At 42.9% G+C, this 23,158-nt stretch overlaps 1 protein-coding gene across 1 annotated transcript in view; it reads right to left on the reverse strand.

Annotated features, from left to right (window-relative positions):
• Nucleotides 1-2,300: 2,300 nt before the first annotated feature.
• Nucleotides 2,301-23,158, reverse strand: part of LOC142250464 (sodium- and chloride-dependent neutral and basic amino acid transporter B(0+)-like) — a 45,352-nt gene continuing 24,494 nt past the window's right edge. The window contains exons 8-14 of the mRNA XM_075322651.1: nucleotides 21,708-21,936; nucleotides 20,897-21,022; nucleotides 13,083-13,201; nucleotides 9,700-9,799; nucleotides 6,316-6,425; nucleotides 5,609-5,776; nucleotides 2,301-2,671 (exon numbers count right to left, since the gene is read on the reverse strand). Of these exons, the coding sequence (XP_075178766.1) occupies nucleotides 2,426-2,671; nucleotides 5,609-5,776; nucleotides 6,316-6,425; nucleotides 9,700-9,799; nucleotides 13,083-13,201; nucleotides 20,897-21,022; nucleotides 21,708-21,936 (1,098 nt within the window). The 3' untranslated portion in view covers nucleotides 2,301-2,425. The remainder of the gene's footprint in view (nucleotides 2,672-5,608; nucleotides 5,777-6,315; nucleotides 6,426-9,699; nucleotides 9,800-13,082; nucleotides 13,202-20,896; nucleotides 21,023-21,707; nucleotides 21,937-23,158) is intronic.

Consider the following 23,158-nt stretch of genomic DNA (forward strand, 5'->3'; position numbering starts at 1 on the left):
GGCGTCGCATCGCCCTGTGGGTGTTTGCATGCTTTCTGTGGTATCATGCCCCTGTGGGTGTGATACCATTGATTTACATGAGCGACGTAACCGTCAGCTCCTTGAGATCCCGCGCGTGCGCACGCTTACCATTCCTGCAACCTTGTTATCTGGGTGCTTGCTTGTCGGCTTCAGACACGCTCTCTGCATGCACAGAAGACTCCTCGCGTCTTAAGCCAATAAGGAAGCACCCGGCTAAGAAGGCTGCAGGAATGGTAAGCGCGCGCACATGTGGGATCTCAAGGAGCTGACGGTGACGTCGCTCATGTAAATCCATGGTATCGCGCCCAGAGTGGCGTGATACCACAGAAAGCATGCAAACACCCACAGGGCGATGCGACACCCAGGGGGCTAGACCCTCTGATCATTTACATAGGGAACACATATGTTATAAAATATTTTTTATACATTCATATTACACACTATTACAACACAGGGATGGGTAGGAAGGGGTTTCTAGGCCACACATCACACTGCTTGTAGATCAGAACGCATATTGGACCTGATAGGTTCCCTTTAAGGGGCGTATTGTTTCTCTCCTTGCTTACATGTTCATAAATGTTACTTGAAATGGAAAGGTCTCTTTTGATTAATTAAAACTTGATTTACAAAAAAAATGATACCATAATTGTTATGTATGGGGAATTCACATATTGAATAAACTTCCCCCTACGTTTTATATATACTATATGTATGGCATAAACACACAGAACTGTGGTGTGGGTGAAGTTAGGTTTCTGTGCTCTGCTACATCTAAAAACTCTGATTGTGTTACAACTGCTGCACCCAGTAAACTAAGTGATACATCTCTGGAATCATGGTCTCTTTTTCTACAGCATGCTGCTCTCAGATGACGCAGCAAAAACTTGTTGAAAGATTCCCTTTAAGGCCTGAAACACACATCCGTTAAAAACACGCACGTGCCGCGAGACACGTATTTTCCCTGCATGTTGCGTGAGGTAAGTACGTGTCTCGGGTACGTGCGGTCCACGTGCGTTCTCCGTTTGCTATCCGCGATAGCACATGGAGAACAGGTAATTTACATACTCACGTAGTCCGCGCTGCTGTCCAGGGTCCTGATCTTCGGCTCCAGCGCTGCCCACTCCCTGCTGACGCTGCTTCCGGCAGAGCGGAGGGGCGGAGATCAGCGCCCGTGAGAGCACGCCCACCTCCTTTACACGCTCAGAATGAGCGGCGGCCGGCAAGAACAGTTTGCAGCGAAAGAATCTGCGGGGCTGGTGGAGGTGAGTATTTTTTTTATTTTAAAATTAATGACACGTGTTCTCCGGCGCATGTCACACGGAACCGGATCCACACTACATCCGTGTGGTACGGGTGCGGGCCATGTGACACCCGTGCTGCCGGAGAATACGTGGACATGTCAGCGTGCAAAAATCACGGACGCACGCAAGTACGGAACGGACACACGTTCCGTTCCAAAATACTTACGTGTGTCCATACAATAGTGAAAACATAGGTCCAAGTGTCTCCGTGCCGCCGGTACGTGAAAAAACTGCCAAACACGTACCGGCGGCACGGATGTGTGTCGGAGGCCTAAGAGAGACATAACACTTTGGATTTATACACAGAGAAAGCTGATAAGCTGTAGAAAATTAAATAAAACTTTAATAGTTACAAAGATTTTGAAAAAAAAAAAAAAGATCTAGAGAACGCGTGGAAGAAGAAAATTAGTGTGACCTTGGAGGGGGTGGGCATTCTGTTTGTCACCCAGTTTTGTCAAAAAAGAGACAGTTGTACTCTAAAATGCTAAAGCATGAAAATCATGAATTACTGCTAAAAGAAATCTAAGAAAATTTTTTTTAGATATTTAGCATACAAAAATGGCCATTTTCATATCTGCCCAGTAGCCACGTCAAGGCATACCCAATTTCACAGGAACAGATCTAAAGAGGGTTGCATGGCTGCCCATAGTGATCAGTCACTGGGCTTGTGCCCCTCACTGTACTGATCAACAGGGGCTCAAAAGGCACACTCACCTAATTTATTGGAAACATAACCCATTAATATTTAAGTCCCAAAAAAACAATTTTATAGTCTGTTATCACTTGTCTCAAGAAAAGTTATAAATCCATTGAGAACAGCAACGTAATTGACAAAGTGACCAGTATAGATTATTCTATAGGGCCCAGCAGCTGAGGGGGCCACTTTTACTCCCACATGGCCAAGGACAAACCAACTCCAGCCTCAAAATCCAATAGCCAAAAAGTGTGTGGAAAATGGTAAAAGGGCACAGAAGCCGTGATTAATGGTGGTCATGGCGGAATGGGATTGTGTGGTTAATTGTTACGTCCTTGAGGAAGAGACTACGACTATCCACTCCAATTATTTTAAAACCATTTATTATAGATAATATACAAAGTTTAAGTCAGTCACTCTGAAATGAAGGGTTATCGAATGCTGTGATGTCTGGAATCTCCACATCATTGTCTTCCGGCTTCACAGGTTCATCTGTTCTTTGTGTGTATCTCTCAGTCACTTGTATATGTGAAATTTCCATCTCCTTGTCTTCTTTCTTCCCCCTTTCATCCTTCATATGCTGGTACCTCTCGTTACGGTTTTTAAGTAGGGCAGGACCCCAATTTGCCGTTGGTCTACAACAACTTGCAATCCGCTGTAGAGGGAGACAATAAACTTTCTTGGTTATTATCTAGATATCTTCTAAAACATCTTCTCATTACACCTCAAAAGGCTGGTTTATACGCAGTGACATTGCTAGCGATGTCGCTCGTGAAAGCACCCGCCCCCGTCATTTGTGCGTCACAGGCAAACAATATCGCTAGGACGCGTCACACGTACTTACCTTCCTAGTGACGTTGCTGTGGCCGGCGAAAAGCCTCTTTTCTAAAGGGGCGGTTTGTACTGTGTCACAGCGACGTCACACGGCAGGCATCCAATAGAAGCGGAGGGGCGGAGAGCAGCCGAATGAAAGTCACGCCCCCCTCGTTGCCGGAGGACGCAGGTACGGTGTTGTTCGTCGTTACCGCGGTGTCACATGTAGCGATGTGTGCTGTCTCAGGAACGACGAACAACCTGCGTCAAAAATCAGCAACGACATTTGGGAAATGGACGACGTGTCAACAATCAACGATTTGGTGAGTATTTTGCATCATTAGCGGTCGCTCGTACGTGTCACACGCAACGACGTCGCTAACGAGGCCGGATGTGCGTCACGAATTCCGTGACCTCAACGACATCTCGTTAGTGATGTTGTTGCGTGTAAAGCCCCCTTTAGGCCCCTTTCACATATCAGTTTTTTGCCATCAGTCACAATCCGTCGAATTATGAAAAAAACAGATCTGGTGACTGATGCCGCTGGATCCATTTTTTTCTCATCAACTTGTATTAGCGACAGATGGCCTCACGTTTGATTCATCGTTCGACGGATCTGTCGAAAAATGTACCGTGGCCATCGTCCTGATGGACGGAGACGACGGCCACAGTAACGTTTTTTGTGTACGTCGAAAAAACGGACAGTGACGGATCCATCTCCTTCTGTCTTTTGGTAGAATGGAAGCCTATGGGTGTAGGAGTCGTCGAAATCAGTCAAATCCGGCGACGGATTCAGTTTTTTTTTTAACTGAGCATGCTCCAATTATTATTTAGCCTCCAGCTAGTCGCATTTGTCAAAAAACAGGTCAGTCGCATCAGTTTAGCCACAATCTGCGACAGATCCGTTGATCCGTTGAGAAAACGGGTTGGGACGGATGGCAAAAAACTGATGTGAGAAAGGGGCCTTTGGCTATGTGCCCAAGACGTCCTCCAGAGAGGTCAAGTTTTTGTTAGGTCTTCGCAGGTGACCTTGCCATAGTTTTTATGGCTGATGAGCTGCTGGCAACTTTGCGGTGTACTTTCAAGTATATAGAACAATCAGCTTCTAAACGAAGAAGCCCGACAAACAACATGTTACTTCTTTTAAGCACTTCAAGGTTTCACTACAAGTTGAATTTCCCCGTAAAATTTGAGCGATTTGGCAAATTCAAATTTCATCAGGTCCGCTCCTCTACGAATTACTTAGGGTAACTACCCTTGCTCTTTAACTTGCACTCCACTACTTTTTGGTAATTGGTTCCTCTTAATTAGCATTTTGCCAGCACTCTAGGTGCTAGAACATTCTTTGCCTTACCATCATGCTTTGCTCCTGCCATTGTCCAATAGCTTGCCTGCCTGAACTGAAAACCCACCTATCAGCTAATCCTATTTTCAGACACAAACAAGAAGACCAAACCATGCTCCAACTTCTTGTACTATGTCTCAGGGTATCTGCTCATAGAGATGGATTACACTTGACAACAGGCAGTGGACACCAAGTTAGACAGAAGGGAGACATCTAGTGGCCAGCACTTCACTGTGCTTTTCAGAATTAAAATAACCTCATTTTTAAATAATGATTTGCCGATTTTCTCTTTATCACATTATCTATCAAATGCGTTCAAGCTTCTGAAAGTACAGGGAACAAATTATAGAAGACATCAGCAGATAACAAATGGCCAGAGTTTGTTCTTACTTTATTCCAGCTGTTCCCGGATATTACTTTTTTAATGAGCCTTTTTACATAGTGCAATTTTTTATGTTTTTTACAAGGGTGTGTGGTTCACAGAGTTCCCTGTGGGCGTGACTTTATTCTGCTTTGCATAATTACCCTGTGAGCTCCGCCCCATTGTAAAAACCATAAAAATTAGCGGTAAATAAGGCCCATCTCAATGGAGCTATATGGCTGATTAAAAACAAATAAAAAAACCCTCTGAATACTCAAGGCAACAGCAGGAAAAAAAATCTGGGCAAAAAATTGGTACTTTTTACCTGGTGACAGGTCGTCTGTAAGGCCGCTTTCACACTGCATTCCTCTCCCCGTTCAGTCGTCACGTCAAGGCTTCCATATGAACCTCCCACAAAACGGGTTTCGGACTTATGCGCCGACGGGGCCACTGACTATTGTGCACCATTGTGCAGACGGAATCACCGTGTGCTCTGTTGTGCACCATTTTCGGGATTATACGCCTACTGGTGGCTTGACACCTAGATGTAGCAGACTGTGTTTGGGTGTTCGCCTACAGTAAACGTATACCCCAAAAAATGGTGCAACACAGAGCAAATAGTGACTCCTTGTGCTCCATTATAGTCAGTGGCCTCGTTGGCGCATACATCTGAATCCCATTTTGCGGTAGGTTCAGACTGAAGCCTTGACGTGACCACTGAACGGGGAGAGGAAAGCATTGTGAAAGCGGCCGTACAAAGGACCTGTCACCAAGTAAAAAGTACCAATTTTTTGCTCAGATTTTTTCCCCGCTGCTGCGTTGAGTATGGAATCATTGAACGGGGAGAGGAACGCAGTGTGAAAGCGGCTAAAGAGTTATATGGCTTCAGTAATAAATAAATTATTGGGGAAGTTTAGGATGGAGACACTGAAGATTGGAGATGCTCATTGGGCAGAGGTATTGGGGTCAGGGGAAGCTACTTGAATAATTTGATGTTATGAGCTTAATAATAATACAAATTATAATAAAGACAAAAATGACCTTGTGTCTTAACACCTCCATCATATACTGACCTGGAACAGATTCCCTTCAGCTTGGATGACCTTGACACACGCAACGATTGGAATCCATATGAGGCAGAAAACCACCATGAGGAACCCCAGGATGACTCCCCATTTAGGATAGGCAACACCATTATACTCGGGGTTTTGGAATGTTACCAGTGACCAAATCAAAATTGCCTGGAAAAGGAGTAAAATAAGTCTGTAAGAAACGTCTGTAACAATTTGGCTGCATATGAGCCACATTCATTTTGAGCTGAATTCAAAATTAAAAACTTTTCAGGACACGTAATAAAATATAAAACTTTTGTCTGGTTACAGACAGTTTCACACATCAGTTTTTTTTCTCATGGTCCGTTTTTTTGTTTGTAAGGTCAAGTGATAATTACCTTAGCTCGAATCTTTATTCCACCTGTGTGAAAGGCCCTTAAACCACCACTCCATCTTTTTTTTTGTTTTTTGTTTTCAGCACTGGAGTGATGCTATGAATCTAAAGTCCCTGCTTCCATTAATATCTTCAACTGCCACCATCTTCACCTTTTATTGGCACCATTCTAGTGCCACAGCACCATTTTGCATCAGCAACGTCTTACTGGCCGGAAGTAGAGGTAACGCTCTCAAGTGCTCAATGCAAGTCTAGGAGAGCCAGAAAAAGGCACTCATAGACTTACATTGAGTTGTGACTTTCAAATAGGATAAGAGTAAGGCCTAACACTTACTGCTAAGAGCACCGGTGACACAAAATACCAGCAGACCCTCCACCACAGCCAGAAGATCCAGTGCTTCTTTCCAAGCATCATCTCTGTATCCAAAATAATTGTATTGCCACCTGTTGAGTTGCAAAATGAATTAGACTTAATTATACAAATAGCAGAAAATGAAAAAAAAATATTTTACAATGGGTAAAGTAAGGATTAGCATAAATGTTTTTACTTAAGTTGCGCTCATTCTAGTTGTACTATTGGAGTCATCTATTTCCACTAATGTCCATTACATTAACCCTCCATCACATACAATAGGCCTGACAGGCACATCTCTTTTACTTTCATTTCTCCTTCCTCACCAGATTGTGAGGAAATCCCCTCCCTCCAGGTAGTCTCCTGTCTCTAGCAGCTCTGTGAAACCTCATACCACAGTTGGATTGCAGAGCTTCAGGAGGACAGATATAACTGCCCTAATCTCTCAGGCTCATTGTATGTGAACTCGTTAGAACCGATATTGTATGTGACGGAGGGTTAATCACACAGGTATGCAAGATTTGGGTTTATGACAATTTTTTCAGATCTAATAACTGATTCCTATGTTTTCTTATACCTTGATTTCAAAAACACTTATTTTTAACCATCATGTATGGATTTTGAACAACGGGCATGAAATTAGGAACTCGTGAGATGAACAAGGAAAATCCTAATTGTAGCCAAAAAAGTACACAATATTATATATACAAATTTATTGAACATTCATTCTGCAACTTTATTGGAAATTAATTTTTCCTTTTCTTTTCAAAGCTTCTCTTTATACTTTTACTCTTATAGAGGCCTGCAGATCTTCTCTGTGAAGCCTCCAGCAGTTGTCCCACATCTTGTTTATGTTCCATCTACCTTGTTATCGATGTTCCATCTCCTTGATATCTTGATGAAATCTTTCTCCTTGCTGTTCGCTAACAGCACCAAGGTTTTCAGGAAAGTCATCCAAATAGGAATGTAGAAAATGTAACATCAAATTCATCAAGGTTTGGAAATGTTTCAGCATGTTCTCCATGATGGACTTAAATTTTGGATCTTTGTTGTTACCTATCAATTATTTCACAACTTCTTTAAACAAATCTCAAGCCCTTTTTCTCAACAGCTTTCATCTTTGTTTTGAACACATCGCCCTTCATAAGTTTCCAAGTATCCGGATCCATAAAAATGCCTTCTGTCAATTTTGCTTCGGACAGTCCTTGAAACTTGGTACACAGACACTTCAAAGTCTATCCTTCTTTCGGTACAGCTTTCACAAACTGCTTCATCAGTCCCAGCTTAAGGCCTGTGCCACACACACGTGAAAATCACGCACGTGCCGCGAGACACGTATTTTCCTTGCATATTGCGTTAGGTAAGTACGTGTCTCCGGTACGTGCGGGCCATGTGTGTTCTCCGTGTCCTATCCGCGATAACACACGGAGAACCGGTAATTTGCATACTCACGTGGTCCTTGCTGCTGTCCGTGGTGCTGATCTTTGGTCTCCAGTCCTGCGGACTCCCCGCTGCTGCTGCTTTCGGCCGCAGTGAAGTGAATATTAAATGAGCATAATGAGTGGTGGTCGGCAGCAAGTGACAGCAGCGGCAGAGACAGGAGGGCAGGAGAAGGTGAGTAAAGATTTGATATTTTTTTCTCTGACACGTGAGTTTTCTCCAGCGCGTGTCACACGGTACCGCATCCACACTACATCCGTGTGGTATGGGTGCGGGCCGTGTGACATCCATGATGCCGGAGAGGAACGGACATGTCAGCGTGAGAAACTCACGGACACACGTAAGCACGGAACGGACAAACATTCCGTTCAAAAATACTTACGTGTGTCCAATACATTAGGAAAACATTGGTCCACGTGTTTACGTGTCTCCGGTACATGAAAAAACTGCCAAACACGTACCGGAGGCACGGATGTGTGTCGGAGGCCTAATGTGGAGTGGTGACAGGAGAACTTTAGTAGAATCAACTAAGCTTTCCCCAACTGTTTTGGAGTTCAGGTTGCAAAGATGTTCTCATTGGCCAACTTTTTTGGCTTCAGTAATGAGTCCTATCCCGGCTATCCCATTCACACAAAAAAGCATGGGGATTTTGTGTATCCTCCTTGTTGCCCAAGGATCAAAGAGAAGACTTCCACATGACCACATATTGACCATCCTTGATCATTGTAGTTTAGTTTCTTGAGAATAAAGTCTAAATTCTCACAACTTTGCTTCAAGTGCACAGAATGCCCAACAGGCACTGTAGGATACTTACTAAAATTGTGCAGTAGTAAGTTTCAGACTTTTTTGGGATGAATCAATAAAGAGTCTCCACTTGCTCACATTGTACTCAATGTTAAATTTTTACGTTAGCCCAGGAACATCATTGCAATACACTAGAGCACAGCCTTGAGAAAAGTAGTGAAGGAATTTCTTTTTTCTCCATCTGTACCATGGAAAACAGTTACCAGGAGCTGGCAGGTTTTTTCCTTAGTCCAGAGCCTAAAGGTTCTACAGATTGTTTAGGAAGGTCCAAGTCACTGACTAAATCATTTAATTCAAACTGTGAAAAAAGCTATAACCCATTGGGAGTAGCGTGAAAGTCTTCTTTAGAATCCTGCTCTTCATGTTTTAAACAAGGTGTATCTTCAAGTTTCTCCAGAGGTGAAGGGACACATACAAGTATTTTTGAACCATGGGGCACAGGGACGAATCGCTGACGGAAGCTCTGGGTATACAATTTCCTTCTTATTTGTAAGGTTGAATCCCTCCACGTTGCACATACAAAATTAGCAGTCATCACTTGATTTTGCAGTTCCCTCTAGATCAAAGGCACGCCAAAATGAAAGCTTTCTTGCTTCCCTTTAGACCACTGTTCTTCTACACAAACAGAACACACTACATGTGGAGCCCATAACTTTTTCGATCACCTAGTTTTATACCACAGTACGCATAATACTCTTCTAACGGAAAATGTAATGTTCCTTCAATGTTTCTTCACTACAAAAGAATGCAAATGTAGCAAAAATTGCCAGGTGAATTACGACACCTCCTTGTAGCCATGTCAATCACGTTAGAAACAGAAGCTTAATCCACCATGGTCGGTTAGCAAAATCTCTCTGCCCACAGAAGTCAATCGCAACACTAATTAATTTCTAAACAATCTGATGACACCAAAATGATCCACTAAAGGTCACGCAAAGAGGTCAAAGTAGGGTGCAAGAAAAATCCAATGGGGTCAGTGTTCGTGAAAAAACTGTTTGTGATGGAATTATTACGATATTTGTACTGATTTCAGCTATTGAAAATATATAAAACTCACCTTTTACTTTTCAAATAATTTTACCCTTGCTGACCTGTGTAATCTATATACTGATTTGTACGTACCATAAATCCATATTAGCGCCACCAATTCTAATACGGCAACAAATAAGATAGCCCATCCTCCGCAAAAGGTATCGGTAAGTATAACCCAGAAAATTCCAGCCTGGAAGTGGAAGAAAAAAGAGGAATAAAAAAAAAATTAGACAAATGTGCTTTAATGAACACCCCTATGTGTACAATTTTCAGTAACAGTTGACATCTTAATACAGAGATCCCATGAATGTCCACTATCTTGAGAACTGGCCGTCAACTTGCATCTCCAGGAATCTCCAGAGAGGTGTCCGGGCTTGCTCGATTTATCTGCTATCTTTTGTATTGACGTTCTAAGTATTTGGAACATTTTGGGATTTTCCATACAATGAATGTTGGGATGCACGTCTAATGGACATTTACGGCATATATGGTGTTATATGATATATGCTCCCATAGGAAAAAAATGAGGATCAGAAGACAATGTTAGTTACCTGTTATTCTACACTGACCATTGTGAAATAACAAATCAATGGGAATTTTACACAGAGAATGTCACACTAGGAAGGCATGCTGGATCACAGTACAATATTAGGCTAATATTAGGGAGAGGGGAGCGGGGTCACCTCTGAACACTCACCTCAAGCTTATCACTGCACTCCCTACAATAGCAGCTGGTGAAGCATTATTTCAACAGTGCCTCTATTCAAATTTAACTGTTGACACCAAGAATGGAGTTCCTGGATTTCATCCTACTTTACAAGGAGCTGTGCATCAGAGGGGACCATTCTTGGGGTCATGAATCTACCTTGACGTTGTAGCATCAGGTTTGAGGGGCATCCATATATTATAGTGTTTTTTTGGTGCTTGTGGTAAATGTGTGGGCAGTAATGGCATGGAAGAATATGCCCGAAGTCTGGCTCTAAGTAACCATGAGGAGCTGACCAATGGGCTACTGGAGTGAGAGTGGGGAGTGATTGGATCCCGAGGAACAGTGGTGTCCAAGAGATGAATTGAGAGGTAGAAGAAACAAGGACCAGGAGAAAGAAACCCTCAAAGATGTAACTAGGGAATAGAGGAGGAACCACAGACACTGGTGAGTCTGAGAGTGCCTACAGTCATAAGAAAAACTAAGTACACCTGCTGTGGTAAGTGTGTGGGCAGGAAGGGCATGGAAGGCTATGCCAAAGTCTGACTCTAAGAAGCCACCGAGGAGCACAGCAATGAGCTGCTGAAGTGAGAGTGGGGAGTGATTGGATCCCGAAGAAGAGTGGTGTCCAAGAGAGGAATTAAGAGGTAGAGGAAATGAGGACCAGCAGAAAGAAACCCTCAAAGATGTCACTAGGGAATAGAGGAGAAACCACAGACACTGGTGAGTCTCAGAGTGCCTACAGTCATAAGAAAAACTGAGTACACCCACTGTGGTAAGTGTGTGGGCAGCAAGGGCACAGCAGACTATGCCTAAGTCTGAACCTAAGTAGCCACCGAGAAGCACACCAATGGGCTGCTGAAGTGAGAGTGGGGAGTGATTGGATCCTGAGGAAAGTGGTGTCCAAGAGAGGAATTGAGAGGTAGAAGAAACAAGGACCAGGAGAAAGGAACCCTCCCAGATGTCATCTAATATATAAAGCTGAATGTGTGTATGTGGTGTGTGTGTGTGTGTATATATGTCCGGGATTGGCATCTGCACCGTCACAGCTACAGCCACAAAATTTTGCACACTCACACTTCTGGACCCCGAGAGCGTCATAGGCTATGTTTTGAGGGGAAATTGTAACCCCGCGCTTTACAGTTATTCACCAAAAAACCTGCCTCCATTAAAGTGAATGGAGCTGGGAGCCACAGTGCAGCCAGAACTTCAGAAGAATGCGCAGCCACGCCCTTAAATGGAATGTTGGCGTGTCACAATGCAGCCAGGGAAAGAGACAGACACAGACAGGGAAAGAGGCAGACACAGACAGGGTAAGAAATAGACATAGCCAGAGTAAGAGACAGACACAAAGAGACAGACACAGACAAAGAGACAGACTGACAGGGAAAGAGACAGACAGGGAAAGAGAGGGAAAGAGAGAGACAGGTTGAGACAGACACAGACAAAGAGACAGAGACAGACACAGGGAAACAGACAGACAGAGAAAGAGAGGGAAAGAGACGGACAGGGTAAGAGACAGACAAAGACAGGTAAAGAGACAGACAAAGAGACAGACACAAGGAAAGAGACAGAGGGAAAGAGACAGACAGGGAAAGAGAGGGAAAGAGACAGACAGGGAAAGTGACTGAGATAGATAGACAGACAGGGAAAGAGATAGATAGACAGACATGGAAAGAGATTGAGACAGACGGAGAAAGAGACAGTGACAGTCAGAGACGCAGATAGGGACAGAGACAGGCAGACAGGGAAGGAGGAGACAGCCAGAGAGACAGACAAAGATAGATGGGGAAAGACACAGACCTTGATAGAGACAGATGGGGAAAGAGACAGAGAAATAGAGACAGACAAGGGAAGAGACAGACAGAGACAGGCAGACAGGGAAAGAGACAGACAGGAAAAGACACAGACGGGGAAAGAGACAGACCTGGGAAAGAGACAGACCTAGAAAGAGACAGACCTGGGAAAGAGACAGACCTGGGAAAGAGACAGATGGGGAAAGAAACAGACAGAGAGAGACAGACAAAGAAAGATACAGACAGAGACAGGCAGACCGGGAAAGAGACAGACGGGGAAAGAGACGGATGGGGAAAGAGACAGACCTGGAAAGAGACAGACGGAGCACATTACTTGGACAATTTAGTTAAATCTGTGTGGAATATCTGTGGTGTTGAAATATATGTTGTGAAATGCTTCTATTATCTTAGTTTTTACCTTTTAATAATTTTATTTCTATTTGTTTTGTGTTTTTTGTGTGCAGAATACATTTTTGTTAATACATTCTATTTTGTTAACAGCAGTTATTAACCCGGGCGAAGCCGGGTAGTACAGCTAGTTAGGGAATAAAGGAGGACCCACAGACACTAGTGAGTCTGAAAGTGCCTACAGTCATAAGAAAAATTAAGTACACCCGCTGTAGTAAGTGTGTGGACAGTAAGGGCATGAAAGACTATGCCAAAGTCTGGAAAACATCTGGTGCTTTTGAAGGTCTTATAATTTGCTGCAGACTGGTTGTTATAGTAGAGCTATGTTTAAAACTCCAATAATTGCTAATAGTCCTGAATTCGACGGACTGTCCTGAAATTTCGGAAACAGTCACTGCAGATTTGGACTTTCCCAGTCTGAAAAAGGTAGGGTTTATGAAAACCTATGTCAATTGCGGTAGTTCCCTGAAGCAGGACAGAGATGTTGAATTGATATGTATGAAAATGCACGTACAGTAGGTGCTGACAACAGGTAAATTCCAAGCAATAATCAGTAAATGTACCTGAGTGACACATGGGATACCAAGGAGGAACAGAAACACACAGAGCGCCGTAGTGAGGGGAATCCGCATTTTCTTCATTGCTCTGGGAAAGGCGTCCTGTATGGCTGTCGTAATAGTTTCTTGTAAAATATAAAAGAAAAAAGTAGCACAATTATCCCGCTGATTAGTATATAAAGCTTCCAGCCCCACAAGGCTTTACAGATATTTATGGTTCTGATGCCAGTGATGTACAGTTAGGTCCAGAAATATTTGGACAGTGACACAAGTTTTGTTATTTTAGCTGTTTACAAAAACATGTTCAGAAATACAATTACATATATAATATGGGCTGAAAGTGCACACTCCCAGCTGCAATATGAGAGTTTTCACATCCAAATCGGAGAAAGGGTTTAGGAATCATAGCTCTGTAATGCATAGCCTCCTCTTTTTCAAGGGACCAAAAGTAATTGGACAAGGGACTCTAAGGGCTGCAATTAACTCTGAAGGCGTCTCCCTCGTTAACCTGTAATCAATGAAGTAGTTAAAAGGTCTGGGGTTGATTACAGGTGTGTGGTTTTGCATTTGGAAGCTGTTGCTGTGACCAGACAACATGCGGTCTAAGGAACTCTCAATTGAGGTGAAGCAGAACATCCTGAGGCTGAAAAAAAAAAGAAAAAATCCATCAGAGAGATAGCAGACATGCTTGGAGTAGCAAAATCAACAGTCGGGTACATTCTGAGAAAAAAGGAATTGACTGGTGAGCTTGGGAACTCAAAAAGGCCTGGGCGTCCACGGATGACAACAGTGGTGGATGATCGCTGCATACTTTCTTTGGTGAAGAAGAACCCGTTCACAACATCAACTGAAGTCCAGAACACTCTCAGTGAAGTAGGTGAATCTGTCTCTAAGTCAACAGTAAAGAGAAGACTCCATGAAAGTAAATACAAAGGGTTCACATCTAGATGCAAACCATTCATCAATTCCAAAAATAGACAGGCCAGAGTTAAATTTGCTGAAAAACACCTCATGAAGCCAGCTCAGTTCTGGAAAAGTATTCTATGAACAGATGAGACAAAGATCAACCTGTACCAGAATGATGGGAAGAAAAAAGTTTGGAGAAGAAAGGGAATGGCACATGATCCAAGGCACACCACATCCTCTGTAAAACATGGTGGAGGCAACGTGATGGCATGGGCATGCATGGCTTTCAATGGCACTGGGTCACTTGTGTTTATTGATGACATAACAGCAGACAAGAGTAGCCGGATGAATTCTGAAGTGTACCGGGATATACTTTCAGCCCAGATTCAGCCAAATGCCGCAAAGTTGATCGGACGGCGCTTCATAGTACAGATGGACAATGACCCCAAGCATACAGCCAAAGCTACCCAGGAGTTCATGAGTGCAAAAAAGTGGAATATTCTGCAATGGCCAAGTCAGTCACCAGATCTTAACCCAATTGAGCATGCATTTCACTTGCTCAAATCCAGACTTAAGACGGAAAGACCCACAAACAAGCAACACCTGAAGGCTGTGGCTGTAAAGGCCTGGCAAAGCATTAAGAAGGAGGAAACCCAGCGTTTGGTGATGTCCATGGGTTCCAGACTTAAGGCAGTGATTGCCTCCAAAGGATTCGCAACAAAATATTGAAAATAAAAATATTTTGTTTGGGTTTGGTTTATTTGTCCAATTACTTTTGACCTCCTAAAATGTGGAGTGTTTGTAAAGAAATGTGTACAATTCCTACAATTTCTATCAGATATTTTTGTTCAAACCTTCAAATTAAACGTTACAATCTGCACTTGAATTCTGTTGTAGAGGTTTCATTTCAAATCCAATGTGGTGGCATGCTGAGCCCAACTCGCGAAAATTGTGTCACTGTCCAAATATTTCTGGACCTAACTGTATGCACCGGGGCACACAATGTCCGCTAACACTTTGGTAATCTTGTTGGTAAAATACAACATTTTATTATACTTTCTTCTTGCAGTCATTGGATAACTATTCAGATGTTGAAAAGCCGTCATGGTCAGATAAATATACTTATGTCTGTATCCAAAGCTGACTTAATCTGTGAGACAGTAATGTTCTAGTTTGTTTACAGCCAAAACACTTGGTATAACAGGACTGACAATGGTCAGAAATACATAGCAATAAATGCTCTCAAACAATGTACAACACAGTAGAGAGGGTGAAAAATAGAACCGTCTCACCCATTGATGAATGACCAGAGGATGGAGACCTTCGGTTAGTGTCAGTCCTTAGTTGACTTGTCCATCCTACTAGGCAAGGCCTGAGAGCTAACCTATCGGGCTATATTCATACTGTATCAGGCCCTCAATGTCCCAAAGCTCCTAACCTCACAAGGTCAGTCCACATGTGGAAGAAGCTCTACAGTAGCAAATGCCTTTGCATACAGCAGATACACCTATGGGAGTCTCTGATTGGTATTTTCCTTATTGGAAACCACCTATTTTGTAGTTATTCTTTGTGCAGTTGCTGACCACTGTGATGGTGGAATATGGGGGGTTGTGTATAGTTTTGTGCAGATTTGTATTTCAGGCGTGGTGCTCTGTCCATTCTGTGTACATTGTCCTGTTAAGGTAGGTTAATCACCCCCGCCGGGCTTTTGGCCCTTAGTCTGGGGGAGGGGGGCCTGTGATCCATCTAAACTATTTGATTACCTGGGAGATTATTCAATATAGCTGGGAAGGGCAAGAGACAAGCTGGAAGATTGATCCTCTGGGGGAGAAGCTGCAGCTACAGGCAGCACCCCATAGAGCTGTTGAGAAACCCAGATTTCCCTGGAAAAGGACTGCTGGAGAACTGTGACTGATCCCAGGACATTTATCCCATTACTGGACTACTTTATCCTCTGTGTGGTGGATTATTTTTATGGACCTTCTAACTTGTTTGGAATAAATGTTCTTTGGATTGTTCAATCATCTCTCGCTCTGTTGATTGTGTAATATCGGAGAGGGACCCCGTGAAAACCACGATATCCACCTTATGGATATTGGTACTATAACCCTCTTTCCATCTAAGTTGTGTAGTTTTATCCACTAATGATCCTGTGAGGAAGAAACGCATTGGGAGTCACATGTTGCTCCTGTAGGGCTTCTTCCATATAGGGACTGCCCTTTTGAGGGCAGGATCTTTGGAAAGTTGAAGGTCTAAGACAGTATGAATAGTGCCCAACAGGTCAGTTCTCAGGTCTCGCCTAATAGGATGGACGAGTCTACTCAGCACTGATACCAACCGAAGGTCGCCATCATCTAGACATCCACCAATGGATAAGACTGTTTTATTTTTCACTCTCTTTATTCTACATTGCTTGAGAACGTTTATTAGTGTATATTTATGGCTATTGTCAACCCTATTATACCATGTATTTTGGCTATACACTAACTAGAACATTACCGTTTCACAGATTAAGTCAGTTTTGGATAAAGACATATTCACATTTGTCCATTCAACTATACCTAAGCCTTTGGCTATACATTGATGAAAGTAATAGATTGTCCATTGGTTCATGGTGGATATTCATTTTTTTTTTGTATCTGTCAGAGTATGGGGTATTTTTTATTAGGTGTGCAAGTTTTTTGTATTTTATATTAATTAAAGGTTATGTTTTTATTAACTCACAATGAGCTTTTTATGCTAACATACAAGTGAGTTAGTTTGGAGATTTATACTTTATCAGGAATTGTGAATGTTCTAATCAATGATTATCTACTGAGGTCAGGTGACTAATAACCGGGGCATCAATGCACATTTTATGATGTCCTGTCAATCATTCACCGGCAAATGGAGCTTCATAACTTCTGGTTTGATGGATTTGAATGGTAAGTAATGTTTATTTTTTATTTTTTAATGATTTGAACATAAATTTTGAAAAGTTCAGGAAAACATCTTTAACAAGACATGTAATCAGCAATGATTAAAACTTGTTCTTAATATTAAGAATTCATTATGTTCACTGACAGCAGGTAGAGATCTTTGAAATGGGGATGAATATAAGCCTAAGGTATATCACAAAAATGATATACTGTATTTTTCACTTCATAAGACGCATTGGATTATAAGACGCACTCCAAATTTAGAGATAAAAAGGTAAACAAAAAAATTGGGTCCGTCTTATACTTTGGTGTTGTCTTACGGGGAGGGGCAGCAGCGGTGGTGGAGTGGAGTCACAGAAGGCATGGGCGGTGCTGGAGGAGTCTGGGCAGTGGTGGGGTCTGTGCTGGCAGCGGTGGGTCTGTGCTGGCAGCGGAAGTTGTGCTGGCAGCGAAAACTGCGGGCCAGTGAGGCAGTGTCCCAGAAGCTCTGTCGGCAGTGCTGGCTTCAAAGAAATGGCGCCCGGAGCGGCGCGTGTGCAGTTGGAGCTTTCAGCCGAGAGCTCCATCTGTGCACATGCTGACTCCAGGCACCATCATTTGAAGCTAGAGCATCTGGGACACTTGCCGCACAGCCATCGCAACTTCCACTGCCAGCACAGACACACAGCCAGCCGGCTGCCCGCACAGTAAGCCAGCAAGCTGCCCGCACAGTGAGGCACACAGCCGCTGCCCACACAGAGAGTTGATACACACGGCACTTCTGGGGTGGTGCTCAAGTAGGGTCCAAAACTGTCTGAAATAGGTGTAGAAAATTGGCACTCAAGATAAATGTGAATAATGGTCTTCTATTGAGAAGAAGTTGTAGGACCAACACAAGCACAAACGTTTCGGTCAAAGACCTTCATCAGTGTGCATGCAGGGGGTCCTCAGAAAAGCGTAGTAACTGGCATAGTTAGGTATGACGCAGTGTCCACATTGCCACATTGACAGCAGTGGACACCGCATCATACCTGACTACTCCAGTTGCTACACCTTCTGAGGACCCCCTTCACGCACACTGATGAAGGTCTTTGACCGAAACGTCTGTGGTTGTGCTGATCTTACAACTTCTTCTCAATAAAAGACCACTATTCACATTTATTTTGAGTGCTAAGTTTCTACACCCACACAGAGAGGCAGCTGGCCGCCCGCACCGAGAGACAGCCGGCTGCACACACAGAGAGGCACGTGGCCACCCGAACAGACAGCCGGCCGCATAGAGAGCCACCCGCACAGAGAGCCAGCCGGCCACCCGTACAGACAGACCCCCTGCGCCAATTCTCCACCTCCCAGTAAGCTATATTCGGATTTTAAGACGCACCCTTCATTTTCTTCCCAAATTTTTGGGAGGAAAAGTACGTTTTATAATCCAAAAAATATGGTAATAGTTTATTTTATATTAAACAAGCTAGAGCCTGAAGAGTCACTAATTTATTAAAAATGGTGTCATTTAAATCAGCAATGACTTGCCTAGAATGGCACTTTCTTGTGGAAATGCAATCATAAATATCAGAAAATACCAATGGACTGAGCATCTCCCGTATGTTATTGGACTGCTAACCAAAATACATGTAATACATATGTAATTCAAAATGGATCGGTTGCAGTTCATACATTTTAACAAGATAAATCCTTATTGTATAGCAAGCACAAAATCCTAGACAGGACAAATAAAACATTTAAAAAGTGCTCATAGCACCAGAAACAGGATACAACCCATAAGACTGGCATTAGAACCAAAAGAGCCATAGACATATAATGGATATCCGAAATAGATGCACATAGACACTAACCCTAAAGTGATGTCAAATAGTATTCGACAATGAAAAAATGTGCAATAACTAACGCAGCATAAAAATAATATAAAGGACCTGATCAGTGACAATATGCAATATATTGCCATGTGCTTAATCATCGGGTGAATTGGCATATTGAAAAAGCATGATGTAGGAATGAGGACCCAGCGCATATTGCCATGGTATAACATAAATGTGTGGTGTGTTTTTTCCCCTGATACAACTTGCTTTAGGTATGACATAAGGAAGAGATCAGATTGTGAACTGCTGTTGCCATTCCAGGTTCTAGATCTAGATGTTTTGGTGCAAAAACTCTCTGAGCAACCACAGTTTGGGAAGATGATCCCCCGTGATGATAATGTAAGAGGGTGGCAGGAAGAAGATACTCATATTCATTGTTCCATGGCATTTGTACATCAACATCGGCATCTGCTAGACAACAAGGAACTGATCTACAAGGAGTGTGTTTCCTCAGAAGAAGAGTTAAAGGGAACTTGTCACCGGATGTTTATAATACTCACCTAATGGTCGGTGCGGAGCAGACTGGTCGGATGGGCATCTCCCTTCTCCCGGTCCACACCTCCTCTTGAGAAGGGCGATCAAAGTGCACCTGCGCAGGACCTCACTGTTGGCTAGTGTAGATGACGTAGAACGCGTCATCCACACTAGCTTCAGAAGGAAGATGGAGATGGCCGAAAGAGGAGGCGCGGGACCCGGAGAAGGGAGACGACCCATCCGACCAATCTGCTCCGCACCGACCGTTAGTTAAGTATTCTGAACATCCGGTGACAGGTTCCCTTTAATAGGGGATACCGAGCCAGTTGACAACTGCTGCATAGTCACAAAATACAGAGAGCTAGGCCGGCAGTGAGAAGGCAGAGTTAAAGTCAGCATTACAAGGGGAGCAGACATGTGTGAAGCGGACAAGCCTGTGTCATCTGTAGTAGAGTCATCTTTAAGTATATTGAGTTCAGAAGAACCAGAAAATTGCATACCATCACCAGAGAAACCTGAAGACTGAAAACATTACCAGTGGAACTCAAAGACTGAGTATCATCGCCAGAGGAACCCAGAGATCAAATAACGTCACCATGGGAACTCAAAGACCGAATACCATCGCCAGAGGAACCCAAAGATTGAATACCATTTCCACAGTAACCCAAAGACCGAATACCCAAAATACCCAAAGGAACCTGAATACCTCCAACAGAAGAGGATCAAACTAGGTGGTCAAACACAGAAGATTGGACAACGAGAACCAGATTCTGAGAAACAAATATTTGTGCCGCAGCTGCATACAATTGAGCCGGGCCATCACTTCCCGCCTTAACACACGATACTGAGATAGCCAAAGAGAGAATAGCTAGTTACTAAAGATAACTGTTGGCATAGAGTATAGCATCACAACTGTGCAACATTTAGTAACATACAACGATTTTTGAGAGTCTAAGTTTTCTTCTTTAATTGTATGATATGACTATGAGTAGTGCGACAGCAACTCTCCCCTGACGGAAGGACCAGGATTAGCCTTCAGTGACTACATGTACCCAATGAGTCAAGGGTAACTGTGAAACTTGCAAACTGTAATTTGAGTTATTTGTTTTGAATTTCTGTATTGCCCTTCACTTATCCAACCCTCTTCCATCTCCCCATTCCTGCCTAATAAAAAATATTACATTCACCACTGAGTCATTCCTATTGCATGTTGCATATTATTATTATTAATTATTATTATTATTATTATTTATTGCATATCTGACCTTATTGTTACAATAATAAGTTCCATTGCCCCAAACTGTTATTTTAACAGGATGCAAAGCTTAGAGTTTATAACTAGGGATGATCGAATACTTCAAATATTTGGCTTCGCAAATATTTTCCGAATACCTCGCCGCTATTCGACTATTCGATGCGCAATGTAAGTCTATGGGAAGCCCAAATAGTATTGAATATTTGTTCTTCGGGTTTCCCATAGACTTATATTGCGCATCGACTATTCGTGAATAGTCGAATAGCAGCGAGGTATTCGGAAAATATTCGCGAAGCCGAATAATCGAAGTATTCGATCATCCCTATTTATAACCAGTGAAATAGTCGAACTTTGGGGCCAAGTGTTCCCAACACCTAGAGTATCAAAAGTTAGTTGTTCAGCTCAGCTTACCTATCGTAGCAAACTGCGAGTCAAGTCCTAATGTAAAGAGCATGCAGAAGAATAAAATGGCCCATAGTGGAGATATTGGTAACTTTGTCAATGCATCTGGATAGGCAATAAATGCCAAGCCGAATCCTACAAAGAAAGTTTCCTTGATTAGTTTGATTAAAATTATATTGATTATCGATTTATAGCATTTACAGTGGTATAAGAAATGGAGAAGTACTACGGTATGTATCATGACCCAACTGTTCTTACTAGTGCCCCTTGCCATAGAGTATGTCCGCTGCTATGGGTGTGTTTGGTCCAATTGCAGAATGGTTAGTCCATGTATTACCAATGATGAAATATAGATATTATTGAGTCTTTGTGGATCTTTAAACCTTAGAATTATATACATAGTACATACTGTATATAGGATTAAAGAAAGAGCTTTTAGTCTTTGTCCAATGCTTTGCACATGAGAAACCATAGACAATGTTTTCCACATACTTGACCCTTGACCATCCCATCATCTTATCACATCTGACTGGTTTGCCATAAGAAGTCAATAATTTTCCCAATTTTGTATATCACCTGAAGGTTTACTCCACCATGTTACACCAAGTGGTATAGAGCTGTCATACAAGCATATCGACATGTTCTCTATGAGGTGAGAGGAAGAGGCTACAGTCAGACCCCTCTAATACAATACGTGATTGTCTGAAGACCCCTATTCACATTCAACAGGTTCATCTGACATTAATCTATGTTTATGGCCATTTTAAGACATCTAGAACTAGAAGTTTACTCCTCATTTCATTCCAGGAACATCTGTTACCTTCAGCAACTACTTCTGAGACTTTTTTCCCAGAGATAAAAGCCATGTGTCCTAAGATGGAGAAGACTGAGAACCCCGCGAGGATGCTGGTCAGGCAGTTGACTATGCAGACAAATATGGAATCCCAGTAGCTGTTATTATGGAATTTATTGTACGAAGAAAGTGCGATCAGTCCTCCCCATGCCGTAGAGAGGGAATAAAATATTTGAGTAGCAGCATCACTCCAAACCTGGGAAAGTAAAGGGAAATAACTATTAAAATGGGACATGGATGTCATCATCAGTAGACTACAATTATACTGTGACACATATCTTGCTATTGCTGGACGATTAAGTCAGTGGACGAAGAATGAAGTTCAAGTTACTGATGCCTTGTAAGTAAATGATAAAGAGTGAGATGGCTCGTGAAATCTAGATGACCTCTGAACGGTCAATTCCCCCACAAGAAAGTGTATTGTCTCAAGGACCAAAAGGCTGCGATAACCTAAATAAACATTGTATTAACCATTTATAAGTTCAGCATAGTACTAAGGACAGTGTAATGAACCAGCAGGGGGAGCTGGAATACCAGGAGAGTGCTAAGTAGGGATTCCCCACTAGTTGGCACTAGACTTAAACGGCAGGAGGAGCCGGAGCACCAGGAGAGTGCTGACAGCAATCCTCCACTAGAGGGCACAAGTCTACCCAGTAGTCTACCCAGTAGTCTACCCAGTGGAAGAAGTGGATGGTCATACGGGCCGGAGAGAGAATCAGGATGTTGATGAGGTACAAGGGGTCAGCCGGAGACAGAGTCCAGGGAGAGTCGAGTCAGGAGCCGAGAGTGTTATGATCCGGAACCATGGAAGACCACCACAAATCATTGGCAAAAAGGTGACAAGAGCATTGGCAACTAATCTGGCCGCCATCCCCTTACTAACCAACACAACTAGAAGTAGCCGAGGGGTGAACTAACATCCTGTGCACCGCGGACCCAGCCGGAGAACTAACTATCCTAAAGGTAGGAAAGATGAATAACTCTCTGCCTCAGAAAATAGACAAGAATAGCAAGCCCCCCACATTCAAAGACTGCGGTGATATAACACAATACACAGATAGATGACAGGATTAGCAAAAGGTGAGGCCCCCGCTGACTAAAATAGGAAAAGACAGGAAAGGGACTAATGGTTGTCAGAGAAAAACCCTGCAAAATACCAACTTCCTGATAGTACAAAAAGGCCCTCAGATCGCTCAATCTGAACTCCGTCCTATACCAGGTGCCCTTGTCATACCAATGAACAGAAAACAAGAATCATAACAAAGTCAACAAGCCACAAACACATGGACCCAAAGGAGCTATACTCCACACAGAACTGCAGGGAGTTCCTCAACAATCCACTAAGGGGGAAAATCCCTGCAAGCAAATAAACTGAAAATAACCACAGCAAAATGACAAACCCAGATAAACAAAGAACC

Source organism: Anomaloglossus baeobatrachus, chromosome 9 (assembly GCF_048569485.1).
Source record: "Anomaloglossus baeobatrachus isolate aAnoBae1 chromosome 9, aAnoBae1.hap1, whole genome shotgun sequence".
NCBI classification, from domain to species: Eukaryota; Metazoa; Chordata; class Amphibia; order Anura; family Aromobatidae; genus Anomaloglossus; species Anomaloglossus baeobatrachus.